The 19,842-nt window shown below is 37.5% G+C and overlaps 1 protein-coding gene across 1 annotated transcript; it reads left to right on the forward strand.

The window, feature by feature from the left end:
* The first annotated feature begins 16,039 nt into the window (after positions 1–16,039).
* LOC129775965 (aminopeptidase N-like) lies at positions 16,040–19,163 on the forward strand. The gene is made up of 4 exons (XM_055781263.1): positions 16,040–16,795; positions 16,862–17,164; positions 17,226–18,761; positions 18,821–19,163. Exons 1-4 carry the CDS (start codon positions 16,194–16,196, stop codon positions 19,107–19,109), a joined length of 2,730 nt encoding a protein of 909 aa, XP_055637238.1. The 5' UTR covers positions 16,040–16,193; the 3' UTR covers positions 19,110–19,163.
* Positions 19,164–19,842: the final 679 nt, after the last annotated feature.

Genomic DNA, 19,842 nt, shown 5'->3' on the forward strand with positions numbered 1-19,842 from the left:
TGCACTTTCCGGAAAATCCTCGTAGGATTTTGGAATAACATGCGTCGTTGGAAACGTCTATCAGATTGTTCTGATCGCACATGGTATTTTGTCCCACAGGTTGGCATCGCCCGTTGAGAAGATAAGTTGATTGGCTTCCTACTATTGCTGTCCTTGATGGTAGTTTTAGAGATGTTCCGTTGATTGGTAATGGTTCCAGCAGCAACTCGTTAAATATTTCCGTTTTAACAAATGGCACTGAGATAACAAAATATAATTTGCTGTTCTTAAAGACTATTTTTATACTTATAAATTCATAAGCCTGTTCTGAATTAAGCAATGTAATGTTCTGTTTTTCTAACTGATGCACTATGACTTTTAATTCCTCCGGTTCTAGGAAGTTCCTCGAAATCACATTTACGCGAGCTAATTGAATGGTTTCGAATACGGTGTCTAGGTGGTTTCGTATTTGGTCTAGGTGAAATGAAACTCTGATTACTTTGCTGAGGGCCGTGAAATTTTGGTTTACATTGTTGGGATCTAATATAGCTTGTCTATTTGAAATAATTTGTTTTACCAACTTACTTTGTTGGTCATTAATGGATTGGATTATTTTATTTATTCTATTTTGTAGTTTTTCATTGATTGTTGCTTGTAAATTGTTTTCATTAATTAACTGTCGATTTCCTGCCTTGAGATGTTCAATCTCCGTGTTAATTCTGTCTAAATCTTCTTGGTCTAGGTTTCCTGTAATTAATTTTATTGTAGACCCTAAAAAATTGAAGGCTCCTCTTCTGTGTCTCTCCTTAGGGGAAAGGATTCTGTATAAGTTTGTAATTTCATGCATTTTACTACGCAACATTCTTGTGATTTCTCTGATGTTAGGAAAGGTTTCTAATCCGGTGATTATGGTGTTGAGTTGGTTAAGTATAGGTTGGTATAGGTCGAGGTCTACTTCGTGATAAACGTGAATATGTCCGTTTTTGATGAATGTTGATTCCATTCGTATGGTCAATAGTCCGGGGTTTGTTGAAATGTCTTGAATTTGAATGATTTGTCCAAAATAAAGTTGCATTTGCAGAACAAGAAGGATCAACAGACAAAGTGCCATCTGAAAGAAAAAATATTATTAGTTATTATTTATTCTTTTTATATTATTTTTGTGTAATCTACGATTCGAGTCGTCAATAAAGCTTTTCAATCTGTCTTCGACAACTTGAACCGTTGAATATCGTTTTCTCGTTTTATTCCGAATTCCCTGCACTTTATGTAACACTTGCTGATCTGGGACCAATTTTGGTTCGTCTTCCAGATGCCGGTTGTGTTGTTTATGTGTGTTCCTTTGTGTTTTGGTCAGTGTTAATACGACTTCGTCATATAATTTATCTCTTTTTGCCAATATTTCTTCGGCGTCCAGAGGTCTTTCATCTTGGTCCTTGATACCTAAAAAGATTTCTCGGGGTTTCATGTTAGTTGCAGAATGTATGGTTTCATTATATAAAGTGCAAGAAATTCTGTATAATTCTTTGTTGGATAGTGATTCATACTTATGCCTATTACAACGATAAATCTCGGCGAGTGTACTGTGGAATCTTTCCACTATTCCGTTGGTCTCGCTATGATTTGTCGGTGTAAAATATATTTGTATGCCTAGGTCATCGAGGAGTCCTCGAACCTCAATAGATCTCATGGATGGCTCGTTATCGCATACAATAAGTTGAGGTTTCCCATGAGTGCTAAAGAACTTCAGAAGGGCTCTTCTTATATCTTGTATTGTTCTGGACTTGATACTTACTAAAACTCCGAACCTAGAGAATTTATCTACAATGGATAAGAACATATCCGGTTGAGATATGAATATGTCCACATGGATAATCTCTAGTGGCCGTTTTGGGATGGGGGTCTGTCCTAGTTTGATTTTGTAAGGTGCTCTATCATATTTGGCTTTATTGCATTGATCGCATAATCTTATGTACGTTCTGATTTTTCTTTTCATGCTAGGGAAATAGTATGTTCGAGAGATTTGCTGAAGATTTTCCTGAATACCTCTGTGGGCGAAATCGTGTTGTCCTCGTATGATTTCGTTCTGGCGTTCTTCGGTAGTGACGTCTTCTAAGGTGATTTGGGATATTCTCATTCTAAAAGTTTTATTTCGGCTAAAATAGTTTTTGTAGACTATTTGAAGAGAAGGTAGGACGGTCTCTGGACAATTGATGCAATTTAATTTTTTTGGATTTGTGTAATCACGTAGTATTCTTAGAAGGGTCGGAACTCCGAAATGTAATTTTGTTATCGTTTTTCTGAACACGCGTGGAAAAATCTCTTCGACTTCTTCACTGTCTGTCTGTCCAATTTTTAAAACTATTTGATTTGAAAATGCATTCAGTGGTTTTAGTGTCATAGGTATGAATTCCGAGTCATCCGTGTCTGCCGAATGAACGGTTGCGTCGTCGGTATCGTTTTCGTCTTCGTTATTATCTGTGTCTTCGTTGAGATTGATCTCTAGGGGAATCCGAGATAGGGAGTCGGCAACAGTGTTTTGTTTGCCTGGTCGGTATTTAATGTCATAGTCGTATTCTTCAAGATCTAATCTCCAGCGGATCAATTTACTGTTGGGGGTTTTCAAATTTAAACCGTAAGTCAAGGGCTGGTGGTCAGTGTATAGTGTGAATTTGCGGCCAAATAAATATGGTCGAAAGTATTTACAGCCCCACCAAATGGCTAGTAATTCCTTTTCGATCGTTGAGAGATTTTCTTCGGATTTGGTTAGAGTTCTCGAGGCGAACGCTACTGGTTTGTCTCGACCTATTATGCCTTGGGATAATACGGCTCCAATCGCGTGGTTAGAGGCGTCTGTGGTTAAGATGAAGTCTCGTGTAAAGTCGGGGTATTGCAGTATGTCGCTACTTGTTAATATATTTTTACATTTGTGAAAAGCTTCAATAAATTCCTCTGAATGATGGACTTCCTCACCTTTCCTCAAACAGTTTGTTAGGGGCTTTGCGATTTTCGCAAAGTCTCTAATGAACTTCCTATAATATCCTAACACGCCGAGGAACCCACGGAGTTGTTTCTCATTCTTAGGTAAAGGCCACTCTTTTATTGTTTGTATTTTATTGGGATTAGGCTTAACGCCCTCTGGAGTCACAATATGACCCAGGAAAGCAACTTCTTTTTTCAAGAATTCGCTTTTGTCCAACTGAAGTTTCATGTTAAATCTTTTAAGTCTATCGAAAATTTTACAAAGGCTTTCAATGTGTTCTTGAAGACTGGTGGAGAAAATTATAATGTCATCCATATACACAAGGCATATGGTGCCAATATAATCTCTAAGGACATTATCCATCACGCGTTGAAACGTGGATGGAGCATTCCGAAGACCAAATGGCATCCTAAGGAATTCATAGTGCCCATGCTCCACGCTGAAGGCGGTTTTTGGTATGTCCCGATCTTGAATTTCAATTTGGTGAAACCCACTAGCTAAGTCCAATGTAGAGAAATAGTGACAACGTCCCAGTTTGTCCAATATTTCATTTATATTGGGTATAGGGTACTTGTCTTCGATAGTCTTTTGGTTCAATTTTCTATAGTCTATCACTAGACGCCATTTTCGCTTCCCTGATGCGTCCTCTTTCTTGGGGACAATCCACACCGGGGAAGACCAAGGGCTGCTCGAGTGACGAATAATACCCTGATCGAGCATTTTGCTTATTTGCTGTTGCACTTCAGCTTTATGGCAATAAGGGTATCTATAGGATTTCGAGTGTACCGGTATTTCATCTTTGGTGTTAATTTCGTGTTTAATAGCACTTGTGAAGGTCAAGTTTAGTCCTTCTTGATGAAATATATCGCTGTATTTCTTTATTATTTTGAACAGATTTTGGCGTTCTTCTGAGTTTAGGTGGTCTGAGCGGATTTGTTTCAGCAGTTCTTGAGGGTTATTATTCATTGAATCAGGAGGTGAGACTTCGTCAAAATTGTTTAATTCGGAAAAAATAGGTCTGTTTGAATTAACTTTCACCGGACAATGGCTAGTATTTCTAATCATGACAGTAGCTTTATTATCGGTTGATCGATAGAGTCCTGGAAGGATATTCACGTCGTTTGTTAAGGAGTAAAGTTCTGGAATATAGAAGTCACCGTTCTGTATGTCTATTGGAAGTTTTATAGGAACCTCTTCATTTGCATTCAAGTTGATGTCGTAGGAATTAGGATATTTCCTACTCATCTGGATGGTATAGTCTGGAAATTTAAGTGTGTTAGAAGAAGTGATTATGTCGGCTTCAAGTTCAGTCAATGTTTGATAGCCAATAAGTCCGTCAAAGTAGGGATGAAATTTGAACAAAAAGAATGTGATGGGAGGTTTTCCATCGAAGGGAGAAAATTCAACGGATTCGCTAATGGAATGGGTGCCGTTGATATTTCTGACGAAAGAATGATTTAGTTTGGAAATTTTTAGATTTGCAATTTTCGCAGGATTGATGTAATTTTTGTTAGCGCCACTGTCTATCAAAAATTTCATCTCTCCTATTTTCGTGTTTAATTTTACATATGGGATAAAATTTGTTATCTCCCGTTTGAACTGTCTGAATCCGGTTGAAAATTTAAATCATCTACATTTCCTTCTGTGTTCTCAGATGTCTCATTGGTTTCGATGTTTCCTCCGAAAATGTTTGGATCATTTTCTGAATAGATGTTGTTATGGGGGTCATAGTCTGGGTAATTTCCCTCAACCTTCGCTAAGGCATAATTGTCATTTTCAGCATGTCCATAATCGGGCAAATATGTTTCTTCACAATGTTCGAAATGATAGTTGGGACTTGGGTGAAAAGGATTTAAATTCTGGCGTGGTTTAAAATGGTTATTATTGTTTCTATTCATGTAATTTACGTTCCTACTTCGGATCGAGTGATCCACCTCCATAGGGACTGGTTTGGGAAAATTATTTTGATGGTTTTGTCCAAACTGATTGCGGGGAAAATTAGGATTTGGTTGCTGGGTGAAATTATTTCTGAAAATTGGGGGTCTCTGAATTGGGTTTGGAGAGAAATTAGGTTGCCAATTGATTGGTTTGGGGTTCGGTGGAAAACGGGGTACGTTCACAGGACCATTGTATGGTGCTGAAAATTTAAAAGGATTCACTGGCCGGGTAGGTATGTTTGGAGGAATAGGAGCTCTTGGATGATTAAATGGTTTCGGTGGTAGCATTGGTTTATATGATTTTACATAATTATAGTTTTGCTCCTCCATACAAAGTCGGAGAGCGTCTTTCATTGTAGTGGGGCATTGGGCTCTAATGATTGGTCCTAGCGGCTCTCTTAAGCCAGCGAGGAAAACTTTTAGCCCTATGTCCTGGAAAAATTCTTTCTTTGCTTGTTTCACGGCTGCATTTTGTTCTGTTATGCTCAGATTATTTGTGAGCAGTGAAACGATGTGCGATACCTTGGAGTAAAATTCTTCCACGTTTCCGATTTGGTTCAATTTGAAGAGGTCTCTGGTGAGGGAGACCTCGTCACGCCTGTCGCTGTAATGTGTGATTAGGGTTTGTTTTATCCTGCACTGGGTTCGCTTGCCTGTTGGCAGCCAGTTGGGCGGCAAGTGATTGAGCATTTCGCTCACCTTGCGCTGCTTGGATTTGTAATTGAGCGATCTGCTCATCCTTCTCGGCCAGACGGCTGGCCAGTTGTTCCAAACTCGCTTGGAGAAGTTCGAGCTGGTTCTCTGCCATGTCTCGGCCTCGATTGAAATTCCTAAATCGCTTAATTTTGGAAATTAAAATTTCCTTGTTTAAAAAAGTATTTTGCTTGGTACCGGTTATAAAAATTCACCTTTTTATTCGTTATTAAATCACTAAATATTAAATCACTACACCTAGTCTCTAGGAAATTAAAATATCTTTTTATAAAGTTTTTCACTTGGTACCGGTTATAAAAAAAATCACCTTTTTATTCGTTATTAAATCACTAAATATTAAATCACTACACCTAGTCTCTAGGAAATTAAAATATCTTTTTATAAAGTTTTTCACTTGGTACCGGTTATAAAAAAATCACCTTTTTATTCGTTATTAAATCACTAAATATTAAATCACTATACCTAGTCTCTTTTTGCTTACCTTAATTTTTGCGATATTCCTTCGCTGGTTCTGATCGCTTGGTTTTGTTAGTTGTCCTTGGGGTGCCACTACAATCGATAAGCCGTCGATTCGGTCACACACGCGAACTTCTAACTAAAACCGCAATCCGCACGACTGCGCCACTTACGTTTTTAAATTAAAGGAGAGCGTTTTTAAAAAAGAACTACACTTGTTCACTGTAAGATTAAGACTAACTTTATTATCGCTTCCAGTTTACATGACTTATGATTTATGCCTACTCAATGAGCCGAAGGGAATTTGATACCTACATTCTCGAGTTGCGTACCGTTGCCTGTTATGCTGATTCGTGTTGTGGTGTCTACGTTGAATATGTTATTTCAGTGAAGATGGGACGTTTGGCCAAAAGTGATGATGCCGCTGTTTAGGTTGTTCGAGCTGGTGCATGGCTGGTGTTGCCGTTTGGAATTGACGGTAACTTATATATATATATATATATATATATATATATATATATATATATATATATATATATATATATATATATATATATATATATATATATATATATAGACGCCGAAAGTGCTGTGGACAAATATTATAATGCATTTTTATCGGTTTATGTATAAAGTCGTAAATATTTGCATTATCAAAATAAACCCATATGCATTGTAATCATAACTTGCTGTGCTATTCATAACATCATTTATGGTCTTATTCCACCAATGATGACGAATGTGTAATTTACGAATGAAGCTTCGCCATAGAAATTGGACATAGAATTAAAAAAAAAATGTGGTAAGATCATCAAGCATTCTCATCGAAATAAATTGAATGATACAATAATTATACGACTAGGTAATGTAATGTAATGTAACAACATAAAAATAGATTTCTGAATAAATAACATTTTTATCAAACCCCGTAAAAAGCCATTTTATTTTTTTTAAATACCCTCTGTTGGTATTGTATCTAGAATTCACAAGGTAATGAAACGTTAACATCAATATATATATATTTATATATATATATATATATATATATATATATATATATATATATATATATATAAGTTAACGCAAGCAACATCATTTTCCCCACAGCAACAGAACCGATCACTGTGGAACAGTTTATCGGTAGCATCAATTCGCAAACGCAAGCGAAACAACAATTTAGGACACCAACGTAAAACACCGATTCGGACTCTGTACCTGACGCGACAACGGACTGGATAGAATGTGCAGCGTAAGGGCTTTAGGTAAATGGCTAGGCTTCATGATGTAAAATTGACAATAATAAAATCAGTCTAACTTGTGCTCTCTGTGAAACCGGTCTTTCCTTTCTTTTTAAAAACTCTTCGATATCCTCATGTAACTTAATTGGCGCAGTCGGTAGGATCGCTCGTTCAAGTGTTCACGCGTAGATCCAATTCGCGAAAGTGATTTCCCGCGCGAACAAATATCGAGTGGCTGACGATTGGAGAACTACAACGGACGCACGAGTGATACCTTTTTATCAAGTAAGTAATTAGATCTTAGTCAAATTAACAATCATTTAATCGGAGTGGTACAAAGCTTACCTGAAACAAAAAAAGCTGTATCCACATCCATAAAATATAACAAAAAACTACTAATTCAGAGAGACGAGCCCGGGTAACACCGTAAGCGACTCTTTTTATATCACAAAAGTGAACTACTAATCTAAAACAAAAACAAACGTTAAATCAGAAAAAATAACTAGCTAATCTAACAAGAGTGATTTAAGTTTTACCTTGGAGTGCTTTGTGAATAATCGCGAAAACAATGAACCCAAACAGTTTTAACATATCCCCTGAATTACCGAGGAGCAATACCTCAGCACAGGAGGAAAATTTAAATGAACACGAAGAAGCCGCCAGAATTGCTCAAACAGCGGTAATGTTCGACAAGGCGGAGAAAATCCTAAAGGCGATGCAAACGCCCCAGGCAATCCGCGAATTGCCGCAATTCGACGGTAACCCCGTCAAATTACACTGCTTCATTAGAGCAGTGGAAAATCTGTTGCCCTTTTTAGAAACTCTTAAAGGGACACCCTTCGAGCAAGTATGGCTTCAATCCATACGCTCGAAAGTAACCGGAGATGCGGACCGAGTTTTAGAAACATACGGGACACCGCTAATCTGGGAAGAAATTAAAGCTAACCTGATAGCTTACTATAACGACAAGCGTGATTCTGTCACGCTTACCCGCGAATTGTTCCAACTGCAACAAGCTGGAACAATAGAAGATTTTTATAGTTCGGTTCATCAATTGCTTTCGCTTTTGATAAACCATACAAATATTTCAACATTCGATCTCAACTTGAGAACGGACAGAATCTCGACACACCAGGAGAATGCTCTTCAAGTGTTTTTAGCAGGACTAAAAGAGCCCATCGGCGGGAACGTAAGAGCCCGCCAACCAAAAAAATTAAAAGAAGCTTTCGATGCTTCTATTGAAGAGAGAAACTATCAAAATAAATGCGGTCTTAATAAGATGGAAACTACAAATCGATTCCAAAAACCGATTGTTGTAGCACCACCTCCCCCACCAAGGCAAAAGAACTGGAATAATTTTAATCATTACCAAAGAGCCCAGTATCAGCCTCAAACGAATCATTTTAATCCACAGCAAAATTTTTCGAGATTACAAATGAATCCTTTTAATCAACGGCAAAATTTTCAAAGACCTCAAATGAATCAATTCCACACACCTTACCAACAACATCAGAACCAAAGCTTTCTAAACCAACCGCAAGTTCCTCCGCGAAACGTATTCGCCCCAAGACCAGTTCAGATGCCGAAGCCTACTCCCATGGATGTAGACCCTTCAATAAGATCTAATAAAATAAACTATATGAATAGACCTCGGAGAGCAATCAATTACCACGAAGGCACAAATATGTCTGATCCTTACGGCCCGTACAAAGGACCAAATTGTGAATACGAAACCTATGATGAAGAAAATTATGAGCAGGATAATTATCACAATGAATCGATGGCTAGTACATCTTTTCAACCTGTGGTAAACAATCAGGAAGAGAGTGTCGAAGAAAATACCACTTCCACTGATGAACTGAATTTTCAGATAATTACGGCCCAAGAAACTCCTCCGTAAACAATTTTATACCGTACATACAAATCAATACCACTAAAGGACCACTGAAGTTTTTGATCGATACGGGAGCGAACAAAAACTACATTAGTCCGAAACATGTCAATTTGGACAAATAGCAAACAGGTACTATTTCCCAGCAATGAAAAGAAAAATACGACAGTTTGTAAGGCTCTGTCGCATTTGTAATAAAAATAAATACGAGAGGCATCCATACAAAATCATGCTCGGACCCACTCCGGACCCAAAAAAGCCTTTAGATTTAATACATCTAGATATATTCTTAAAACAACCTAATATATTCCTTTCCTTTTTAGATAAATTCTCGAGATACGCTACATTGATTCCCATCAAATCTAGGAACATTCAAGATGTACGTAAAGGATTAACTAAATACTTTTCCATTTATGGTACCCCAAATTTGATCGTTACTGACAACGAACCTTCAATGAAATCCATCGAAATTAAAACTCTTCTGGAAAACTTAAAAATAGACATCCATTTCACTCCTCCAAACCATAGTTCAAGTAATGGTACAGTGGAGAGGTTTCACTCAACTTTGGGCGAAATCTATCGTTGTACTAAGCCTAATTATCCCGACATAAACGAAAAAGAAGTTTTTAGAATAGCTTGCACCATATACAACAACACAGTCCACTCTACCACAAAAACCAAACCCCGGGAAATATTCTACGGAATAAGGGATGGAGAGGAAAGGCCTCTTGATATGGAAAAGATTTTAGAAAACAGAAACAAATTCTACAATGAAATTATTGTACAATCAGATAAAACTAAAAATAAAAATTTGGATTACCATAATAAGAAGAGAGAACACCCACCGGTCCTTCGAGAGGAAGAAACCGTATATAATAGAAGACAAGGAATAAGGAACAAAGGAAAAGAAATGTATTTCCCAGTCAAAGTTGTCCAAGATAAAGGTAGAACGTTTCTGGACCACTCTGGCAGAGAAATACACAAAGAAAATATTCGGCGAAAATGAAACCATACAAATTATTTTTCTAAATTATAGATGTTGCGGAGCCAACTTCTAAAACTAATTACGCTGACGTTCATCACGACCTCATCATCGAGAACGATACAAATACATGACCTGACCAGAAACCCAGGACTAGTGACGTTACAGACCGGAAACGTACTAATTAAGACTGGACGTCACAGGATATATCACACAATAGACTTGGAAGACTATAGACCATTACTAAACAACATCGCTATCACTATCGACGGACTTAAAATATTCACAGACTTCAGCGACGTTTATATCACATTACAGTCCAAATTTAAGAAAGCCCAAAACACGTATATGAAATTGTTACCAAATAGAAGAAACAAGAGAGGAGCATTCAATTTTCTAGGCTCAGCCATAAAGGCGATTACAGGCAATTTAGATGAAGAAGATCGAATCCAAATAGATAACGATATAAATGACTTAAAACGAGGCAACCAAGAACTTATAAGACAAAATAATATTCAAGTAACTATCAACAAACATCTAGGAAAACGTATAAACAAATTAATAGATTCCGTTAATGAACAACAAAGAATAATCAAGCAACAAATTATATCAGCCAGACAATCTCTAATCACCAACAAACTTGTCAATCAAAATTTCACAGCAATCCGACAGGCATTTAAAATTTCTTATCATGTCGACCTAATACAAGAACACCTAGACTCAATTTTCGAAGTTATACAACTTGCAAAAATAAATATCATTTCTAAGAATTTTCTAGAAGCAGAAGAACTAAAGTTTATCTCAGATAAGTTAGAAGAACAAAATATTACCATTCTACATCCAGACCAAGCATACGATTACCTAGACATCAGAGCCCTCTTCAAGGAATCCATCCTCTACTTCATCATCGGCGTCCCGCAGATTTTACCACATCCATTCACCAGTCTTCTCCTAGAACCACTTCCAATCAACGGTCAAATCATCAAACTCCCTTGGCATAAAGCAGCAATCTACGGAAACTCCACCTATTTCATCAAAGGCAGTTGCCAAAGTATCGGCGAAAATTCCATTTGCGAAGAAGATAAATTAGACGATACCTCAGACGACAGATGCTTCTCCAAAATCATACGAGGCTCCCCAGGAAAATGCACCTTTACGAACTATCGGAATACAACCAACATAAAACGATTGACAGACAACCATATCATCATCATAATCACAACAGTCACACTATCAAGCGACTGTCTACATAACAACAGAGTTTTAACAGGAACGATGCTGTTGTTTTTCGAGAACTGTACAATCTCACTGAACAACAAAACTTTTAGCTCCATTACGTTTCCATCGAGAATTATCCCAACAATAGTGCCTCTGGATGGCGTGAAAATTGAACAAAACGAATTCGAGCAGAACCTGGACTTTCACACATTAAAGAAATTACATTTCCAAAACCGAGAACAACTGGAGATAATTAAAACCCGATATTTCATCCAAACATCAACAAGTTTGGGCCTCTCATCTATATGCTTCATTATAGGCTTGATCGTCATAGTTTACCATTGGTACCAGAAGAAAAGGACACCCAATGAAGAAAAACCAAACATCAGTTCAGCAGACATCCATCATCCCAACACAATTGTATCGGGACGATCCAAACTTGATGAGGGAGTAGTTAACGCAAGCAACATCATTTTCCCCACAGCAACAGAACCGATCACTGTGGAACAGTTTATCGGTAGCATCAATTCGCAAACGCAAGCGAAACAACAATTTAGGACACCAACGTAAAACACCGATTCGGACTCTGTACCTGACGCGACAACGGACTGGATAGAATGTGCAGCGTAAGGGCTTTAGGTAAATGGCTAGGCTTCATGATTTAAAATTGACAATAATAAAATCAGTCTAACTTGTGCTCTCTGTGAAACCGGTCTTTCCTTTCTTTTTAAAAACTCTTCGATATCCTCATGTAACTTAATTTATATATATATATATGTATATATATATATGTATATATATATATATATATATATATATATATATATATATATATATATATATATATATATATATATATATATATATATATATATATATATATATATATATATATATATATATATATATATATATATATATAAGATAAACTTTACGGGATTTCTTTCATCTTTTTAAAAAATACAACTTATTGCTGGAAGAGCTAAACTAGAACTGACTTTATTCTCATTCCTATGTTCGAGGGAAACCTATTCCTCACTTAGAATTATGCTGACTTAAACTGCGTTGCTAGATGGAGAACAATGGTTGTTTGTTCAGGACCGATCGGACGATCGGGCGACGGGATAATTTATGAGTTTATTCTCGTACGCTTCCTGATGTTTCGGGTTTAACTTATATATATATATATATATATATATATATATATATATATATATATATATATATATATATATATATATATATATATATATATATATATATATATATATATATATATATATATATATATATATATATATATATATATATATATATATATATGTATTTATATAAAGAACACACCTCTGATTTTTTAACGTGTTCCGAAACCATATAAACTATAAAAAAACGGTTACTATTGTTAATCATGAAAACAAAATTCATTTTTTTCACAATGGAAAAATATTGCCAAAAAATTCTAGCTCATTGGCTTTAATTTGAGATATATCGATCATCTCGGTTAAAATTATAACTCAAAAAAGAAAAAAAGAACTCATCTCATTTTGAGTAAAAAATGTAAATGTGTAAAACATCCTCAGTTTTCAAAAATATATATAGAAAATTATAGCGCCGTTGGTCCCGAGACCATGTTAACTATAAAAAATGGATACAATTAATAATTACGAAAACAAAATTCAAATTTCTTGCAAGTTTGATATTTTCCCAAAAAAGACTAGCTAATTAACTTCAATTTGATGTGTCGATCATCTGAATCGGCTTAATGGTTCAAAAGTGATGAGTTTTTGATGAAAGTCATTTTTGGTAAAAGTGCAAAAAAATCGAATCACCCAAAAAAAATTACAGGTTCAATCTTTTACCATATCGAAAACACGCTACCAATTTTCACGAAAATCTGAAAACCACTGTATCAGTTTGGCATGGAATGGCTGAAATAATACTGCAATAGTTCACAAATTTCAAAGTAAGCGTTTTTGTTGTTGTTTTTCATGTCTTTTAGTGCGCCCATAATAATAATTAGGATTACTGCATTTGGATTGATGCTAGAAAATATAAGTATCATCAACTTCCTTTAATAGTGGATGTGATGTAATTCACTTTATATTTGTATATATATATTTCTATATATTTTTAAACGAACACATTTGTCAAACAAACTGCAGAACTAAAAACTTTTATACTGTGCCTTCATTTTTTTGAGTTTAACATTCAAAGACTAGCAAAGACCAACTAGCGAACCACCAATTAAAAAACACTCCAACTAAAAAAGCGCCAATAAGCGAATGCGTACTGTAAAACTGTAAAAAAAATATGAAAAATACACAATCGAAGACTCTTTTTGTCGTTTATGAGTTTGGTTTTTTTTAAGTTACTACTAGACATGTTTGCGGATCAATAGAAAGATACGATATGTTGATCCTTGAAATAAGTTTGAAAGTTGAGAATTGGAAAAAAAAAATCATGTGAATGGAGACGACTTTTGTGTACAGCACATGCCACTGGGGCCTATTGCTGATTAAGTAAGTAAAATTTATTCCAAAACGTCATAACTTTTTAACCATTGAGTCGATTCCAAAAATCGACATATAAAATGAAATCTTATTCTTCTATGAATCAACTTCAGTCGGTCTTTCAATTAAATTAAATACTACAGAAAAACTTTAATTATAAAGCTTAGAAAATTTGCCACTTCATTTTTCACAATTCCTTCTTTCACACGTCACGTGAGTTGTCAAAATGATAGGTCAAAGCACGAAAAGCAAGAAAAATTAACAAATAATGGGGGGTAAATAATAATGCAAAGATAATCATGGATTTTTAATAACCATCTCAGAAAAATATTGAAAAAAAACATTTATTTTTTAATTTCTCTTTCAAATTTCGATAAAATTGCACTGAATAGTTAAAGAACGGCAATATTAATATTTGAATAAACTTATTTAATTATACACATGTGTATATAAACCTTCCCATCTTAGCATTCTTCATTAAAGACCTTGCGTCAAGACAGCTAGAAATCCATACACTCTCAAATCAAGTGTGCCTGAAAAAATTATATTCTTCACGTAAACAAGCGATGAAAATGTGGACACTTTTTAGTTAGTGAATTGTATGGAGTTCCACTGCTGTGGTTGAACGGTTCAATTGTGATTAAACATAATAATGTACTAAAAGCTAGAAAATAATTAGGCAAGTAGCAGTTAGCAGTTATCACACCTCTTCTTCATTAGGCTAGGGCATTGATAAGACTAAAATAAAATCGTTGGATTTCCATTATCCACAATTAGCGACTTCATCTTTTTTTTTTTTATTAATTCGTTTATTTTTACAGGCTCAGTTACTTAAGTTTAAAGGAGCCGAATTCTTAAATATAATTTCAAAACTATATATATAAACAATTTTCTTAGATCTATGGTTAGTAAGGTGGAAAACCGATTACTCGCGGTGTACTCGAGTTTAGAAGGGTGACATATTTTTAGGAGAAGGATGGGATATAAGGAAATTGTAACAATGTTGATGAACACTCATTTCTTAAATATATTCGTATATCTATAGTGTATTTACATTTCAACTTATTCTACTATTTATAGCAAGGGGACGAATTACCCGCAAAGGAAGGAAAGGAGGGTATACTTCATCATATGTCCCACGATTTTATTTTAGTCTTATCAATGCCCTAGACTAATGAAGGAAAGTGTGATAACTGCTAACTGCTACTTGCCTGATTATTTTCTAGCTTTTAGAACATTATTATGTTTAATCACAATTAAACCTTCAACTTAAAAAGTTTGTTTTACTTATTTTATTTTTTCCGTCCTATCAGGAAATAGTCAAATTAAAAGCATTCTAAATCTTTCTTTTTTTGTTAAATGTTCAATTTTCAGATTTCCATTTCACATCATATACCTTCGTGTTGAACTTAGTCTGACGATAAAAAAAATACCCTAGAGTAGATGGTTACTCAATCATATAGAAATGCAGTCGTAGTCGTCGGCTGGTTTGTCTCTTGATGTGAGAATATCTTTTTTCATTTGATAGTTGATTGACAATGGGCTTTTGTTTACATGAAAATGCCAATTCAAAAGATGCTTTTTAACGCTATTTGTATCACGAACTTGTTTGCACTTATTTTGACCAAGTGAGGTTTAACACCATTGCGTTTTAGCGAAAATGGGAATGTTCTTTGGGAAGAAGGTATGTTTCTTTTAAGAACATTCAAAGAATTCGGGAAATTACAAATGGGCACACGCCACAAATCAGACAAATTTATGCTTCTTTCTTTATGGATTCAATTAGACAGCGCGCACACCAAACGTACGCAGTCCGTTTGAAGTATCTGTTCGTTGACTGCGCTCGTTCGCAAAAGCGTCCCAAACCCACTTTCTTCATCAGAGTATTATACCCATTGTAAGGCCAAGTTGTGCAAAAAAAAAAGAAAATAAACCACCTCTCGGTCAAGTACCCGCGCACTCACTTCCATTCCAAAGATAGTCATTGGCATTCCACTCGCGATGAGCAGCGCGGGATTGTGGAAATATACGAGATCTCGCGATACCCCGACGCTTCCACGCGGCCTGTGATTCCCCTTTTGCGAGGAGAGGAACCACTCTCTGCGACGTTTGTGTATTTATCGTCACCAATATTAAGTCGGTGACAACGCGCGCTCGAGACTGTGTGTTTATCAGCGCGGACTGGATCGAGCAGATAATTGCTGGAGAATGGCACAAATAAGCGCTGTCTGATGTCCACCTGCGTTAGAAGTGTTTGGCATATCGTGTACTAATGAGTAGTTGAAATGAATACGCGAGTTCGACTTACGGTGCTGTGGCTCTGTGCGGTGTTGTTAATTTTTGGTGTGCTCAGCCAAGATGATCAACATTTCCGATTACCGACCAATACGCGTCCCACTGGGTACGATGTTACGCTGACCGTGGATTTGGAGAAGTTCCAATTCTTTGGATCGGTTCGCATTTCTCTGGTTGCAACTGCGAGATCCAACAATGTGACGGTGAACGTGAATGAACTGGATATTTCCAAGGTCACACTGACCGAACAGACCGGAAAAATTTTGACGATGGTGGGATCGGTTCTACAAAACGATTCTGAGATGGCGAAATTCACTTTCGATTCCGATTTGAGTACGGAGTACTCATACCAGATGATGATCGAATTCGCTGGGAATATCAGTGATGATCTTAAAGGGCTCTACAAGAGTTCCTACTATCGTGAAACCGAGGAGAGGTTCATTGGAACTACGTTCAATGCTGCGGCATATGCGAGAAAAATTTTCCCCTGTTATGACGAGCCACATCTCAAGGCGAAGTTCAAACTGCGAGTTTATCACGAACCCCAGTTTCACGTGCTGTCGAATATGCCAGTGGAAAATCGAACCGAACCGTGGGTATGACAAAACCAGCGACGAAACGATAACTAATTCCAGGTATTTTGCTTTCGTACTTTCAGTACCACTCCCGATAACAACGGCATGAGTCTAACAACTTTCGCCGAATCTGAGCCAATGTCAAGCTATTTGTTTGCGTTCGTCGTATCGGATTTTAGTGCACTTACTTTGGGTGACACTTACGCAGCACACGCGCAGCCCAGCGTCATCAATTCGACCCAATATGCACTAGATTTTACCCAAAGTGCTATCTCTTATCTGGGCACTTTCTTCCGGCGACCTTATCAGCTGCCCAAACTTGATATTGTAGCCGTTGATGATTTTCTGATGGGGGCCATGGAAAATTGGGGACTCATAACGTACAAGTGAGTTCTGATTCAGGAGTCCCCACTCTTGGCACTGTTGACATTATCTCCCTCTTTTTAGAACCTCGCGGATCGTGTACCGATCCGGGCAGGACAAAACCGAGAAGCTGCAGTCGGTCACGAAAATTGTGTTCCACGAACTCTTACACCAATGGTTCGGTAATGAGGTGACCTGCGCTTGGTGGTCCTACGTGTGGCTTAACGAAGGTTTCGCCGTATTCTTGGAGAGCTACATTCTCAACGAAATGCGTCCCGAGTGGAGACTGATGGATCAGTTCCTGGTGGACGAAATGCATCCGGTGATGCTGAAGGACAGTCTGCCGAGAACCCGAGCCATGACCAAACCGATCAACACTCCCGAGGAGATTGCGGGGATTTATGATTTCGTCGCTTACCCGAAGGCGGCTTCCGTTATTCGTATGCTGCATTCCGTGGTCGGAAAGGCAGTGTTCGATGAGTTTCTGGTGGATTATCTGAAGGACCGAAGTTTTAAGTCGTCAACGGAGGATGACATGATCCGTGTGTTGCAAGATACTGTCGATAGGCGTAACATGACTCTTCCGCCCCTCGATGCAATCGTGAAGAGCTGGACGCAAAACCCCTCCTATCCGTTGGTTACAGTCAATTGGAATCTGGCAGGTTCGGTCACGATCAGCTCAGTACCCGTTAAAATGTTTCACATCCCCTTGGATTGGATATCAGAGAGTGGAAAATCGGGAAGAGATTGGCTCTTAACCTCTGATAGTCACAAAACAATTCTTCTGGAAAATCTTGGCTCCGACGAGTGGATTCTGGTCAACCCGCACCAGTATGGATACTATCGCGTGAACTATGACTCTAGAAATTGGCAAAGGTTGATCAACACCCTGAACAAAGACTACACCAAGATTCCCGTCCTCAGCCGCGCACAGTTGATCGACGATGCGCTGTTCCTAGCTCGGAACAACCACCTGGGTGTTGAAACTCTTCTGAGGCTTCTCAGTTATATTTCCAAAGAATCAGATCTGATTCCGCTGAAATCCGGCTTCAAAGCATTGACTCATCTGAACCAATTGTTTCGCGGAAACGATCTCTACCCCAGCTATCTTGATTTCCAACACAAGTTGCTGGAGACCATTTACGACCGAATGTTGCTCAACAAAGCGGACGATCATCTGTCGAAGCTCTACCGAGTGGAGGTGAGACGGGTTGCCTGCGAGCTTAGTCTTCCCAAATGTCTGGGAGATGCGATCGGTTTGTTCGAGGAGTTCGAGCTGATCGAGCCGGATCTACGAGCGCCGGTAATTTGTGGTTCTATTAAGGCGAGTGAGCACCCAAATGTTTGGCTTTTGGTGGTCCGAAGATTGGCGCACATTTCACGAAATTTCGAGCAGAAACGGATTAATGTGGAAGAATTCGAAGATATTCTGTACGGATTTGGATGCGTTGCCAGTCGAGATCGCGTGGATAACTACTTATCATTATCGTTATCGGACAGCGAGACGCTGGAGCAGTCGGATCGAATCAAAATGTTTAATTATGTAGCAAACAGTGGGGTTAACGGCACAGAAGAGGCACTGAATCGACTCAGTAACGATTATCAAACTCTTAGAGCGAAGTAACTTGAAACGACTTTTTACTGTTCGAACTGTTTCTTCAAATTTGTTTTCCTTTCAGATACGGATCAATGAACGAAATCGTTTCGAATTTGCGCAATGCAATCAGCACACAAGAGCAGCTGCAGCAGTACCAAAACTTCTTGCAGAATAACACCGACAGCGATATCAACGCTATCCTGCATGAGGTGCACGAAGAAGTGCGAACAAATGTTCAGTGGACTAAAACGAATCTACCCGTCATTTCCAAATGGATTTTGGAGACCAATTCTGGTGTGTCAATCGTTCTTTCGAAATTTGTTGCGCTGGCGGCGGTCATCGTTATCGCATACCAGAGTGTGTGTGTATAGTGGTCTAGTTGTAAAAACATCTCCTGTTTTACCTTACCTTATTTAATAAATAACATAACACATAAAAAGAGATTTCGATCCAATTTTGAAAGCATGCTTCTTTGTAGATCCGTTGAAAGCAAAAACCCGAATAGGGTTTGCCTGGACAAGGTACCAATGGAAAATATCCCGGATATTTGATAAGGACTGTTCGTTTTATCAAACGGACACTTTGTTTTGATGATATCTTCATTATTTTTCAATCAATTCGGACATGTTTTTTTTAGCAAAATGAAGGCTAAAAAAAAGAATTGGAAAACCTGACTAAGTTCATCTAATGATAAAGCTGATGAACTTTTCCTCGAACTCCTTTCATAAGTTTCTCCATAGTTTCCGGGTCATCTTTCCGGCTTGCAAATGACCACATTTTCTTGAACTCACTGTGCTTCCTTACACCCAAACTAGCGTTGACTGAAAACATTTCATCTTTGGCAGAAATTGTGCCATTTCGTGTGCTGGAGGGTCAAATGCGCAAATAATGAACTGTTTTAAAAGCTTAAACATGGTTTGTATGTATGCGAGCAGACATCTCTTTCTGTTTCATTTTATCATTTCATTTGGGATTGTGCCAAAAAAAGTCCATACGACGGCAATGAGGATCGAACCAAGGCCGGCTGGAATGCAGAGCTATTTCACACGACCACGCTATCCATATAGCTGCCAGTGCTGTTATAAAGGAGCGTGACAATATTAC

Source organism: Toxorhynchites rutilus, chromosome 3, assembly GCF_029784135.1.
Source record: "Toxorhynchites rutilus septentrionalis strain SRP chromosome 3, ASM2978413v1, whole genome shotgun sequence".
In the NCBI taxonomy this organism is placed as follows: domain Eukaryota; kingdom Metazoa; phylum Arthropoda; class Insecta; order Diptera; family Culicidae; genus Toxorhynchites; species Toxorhynchites rutilus.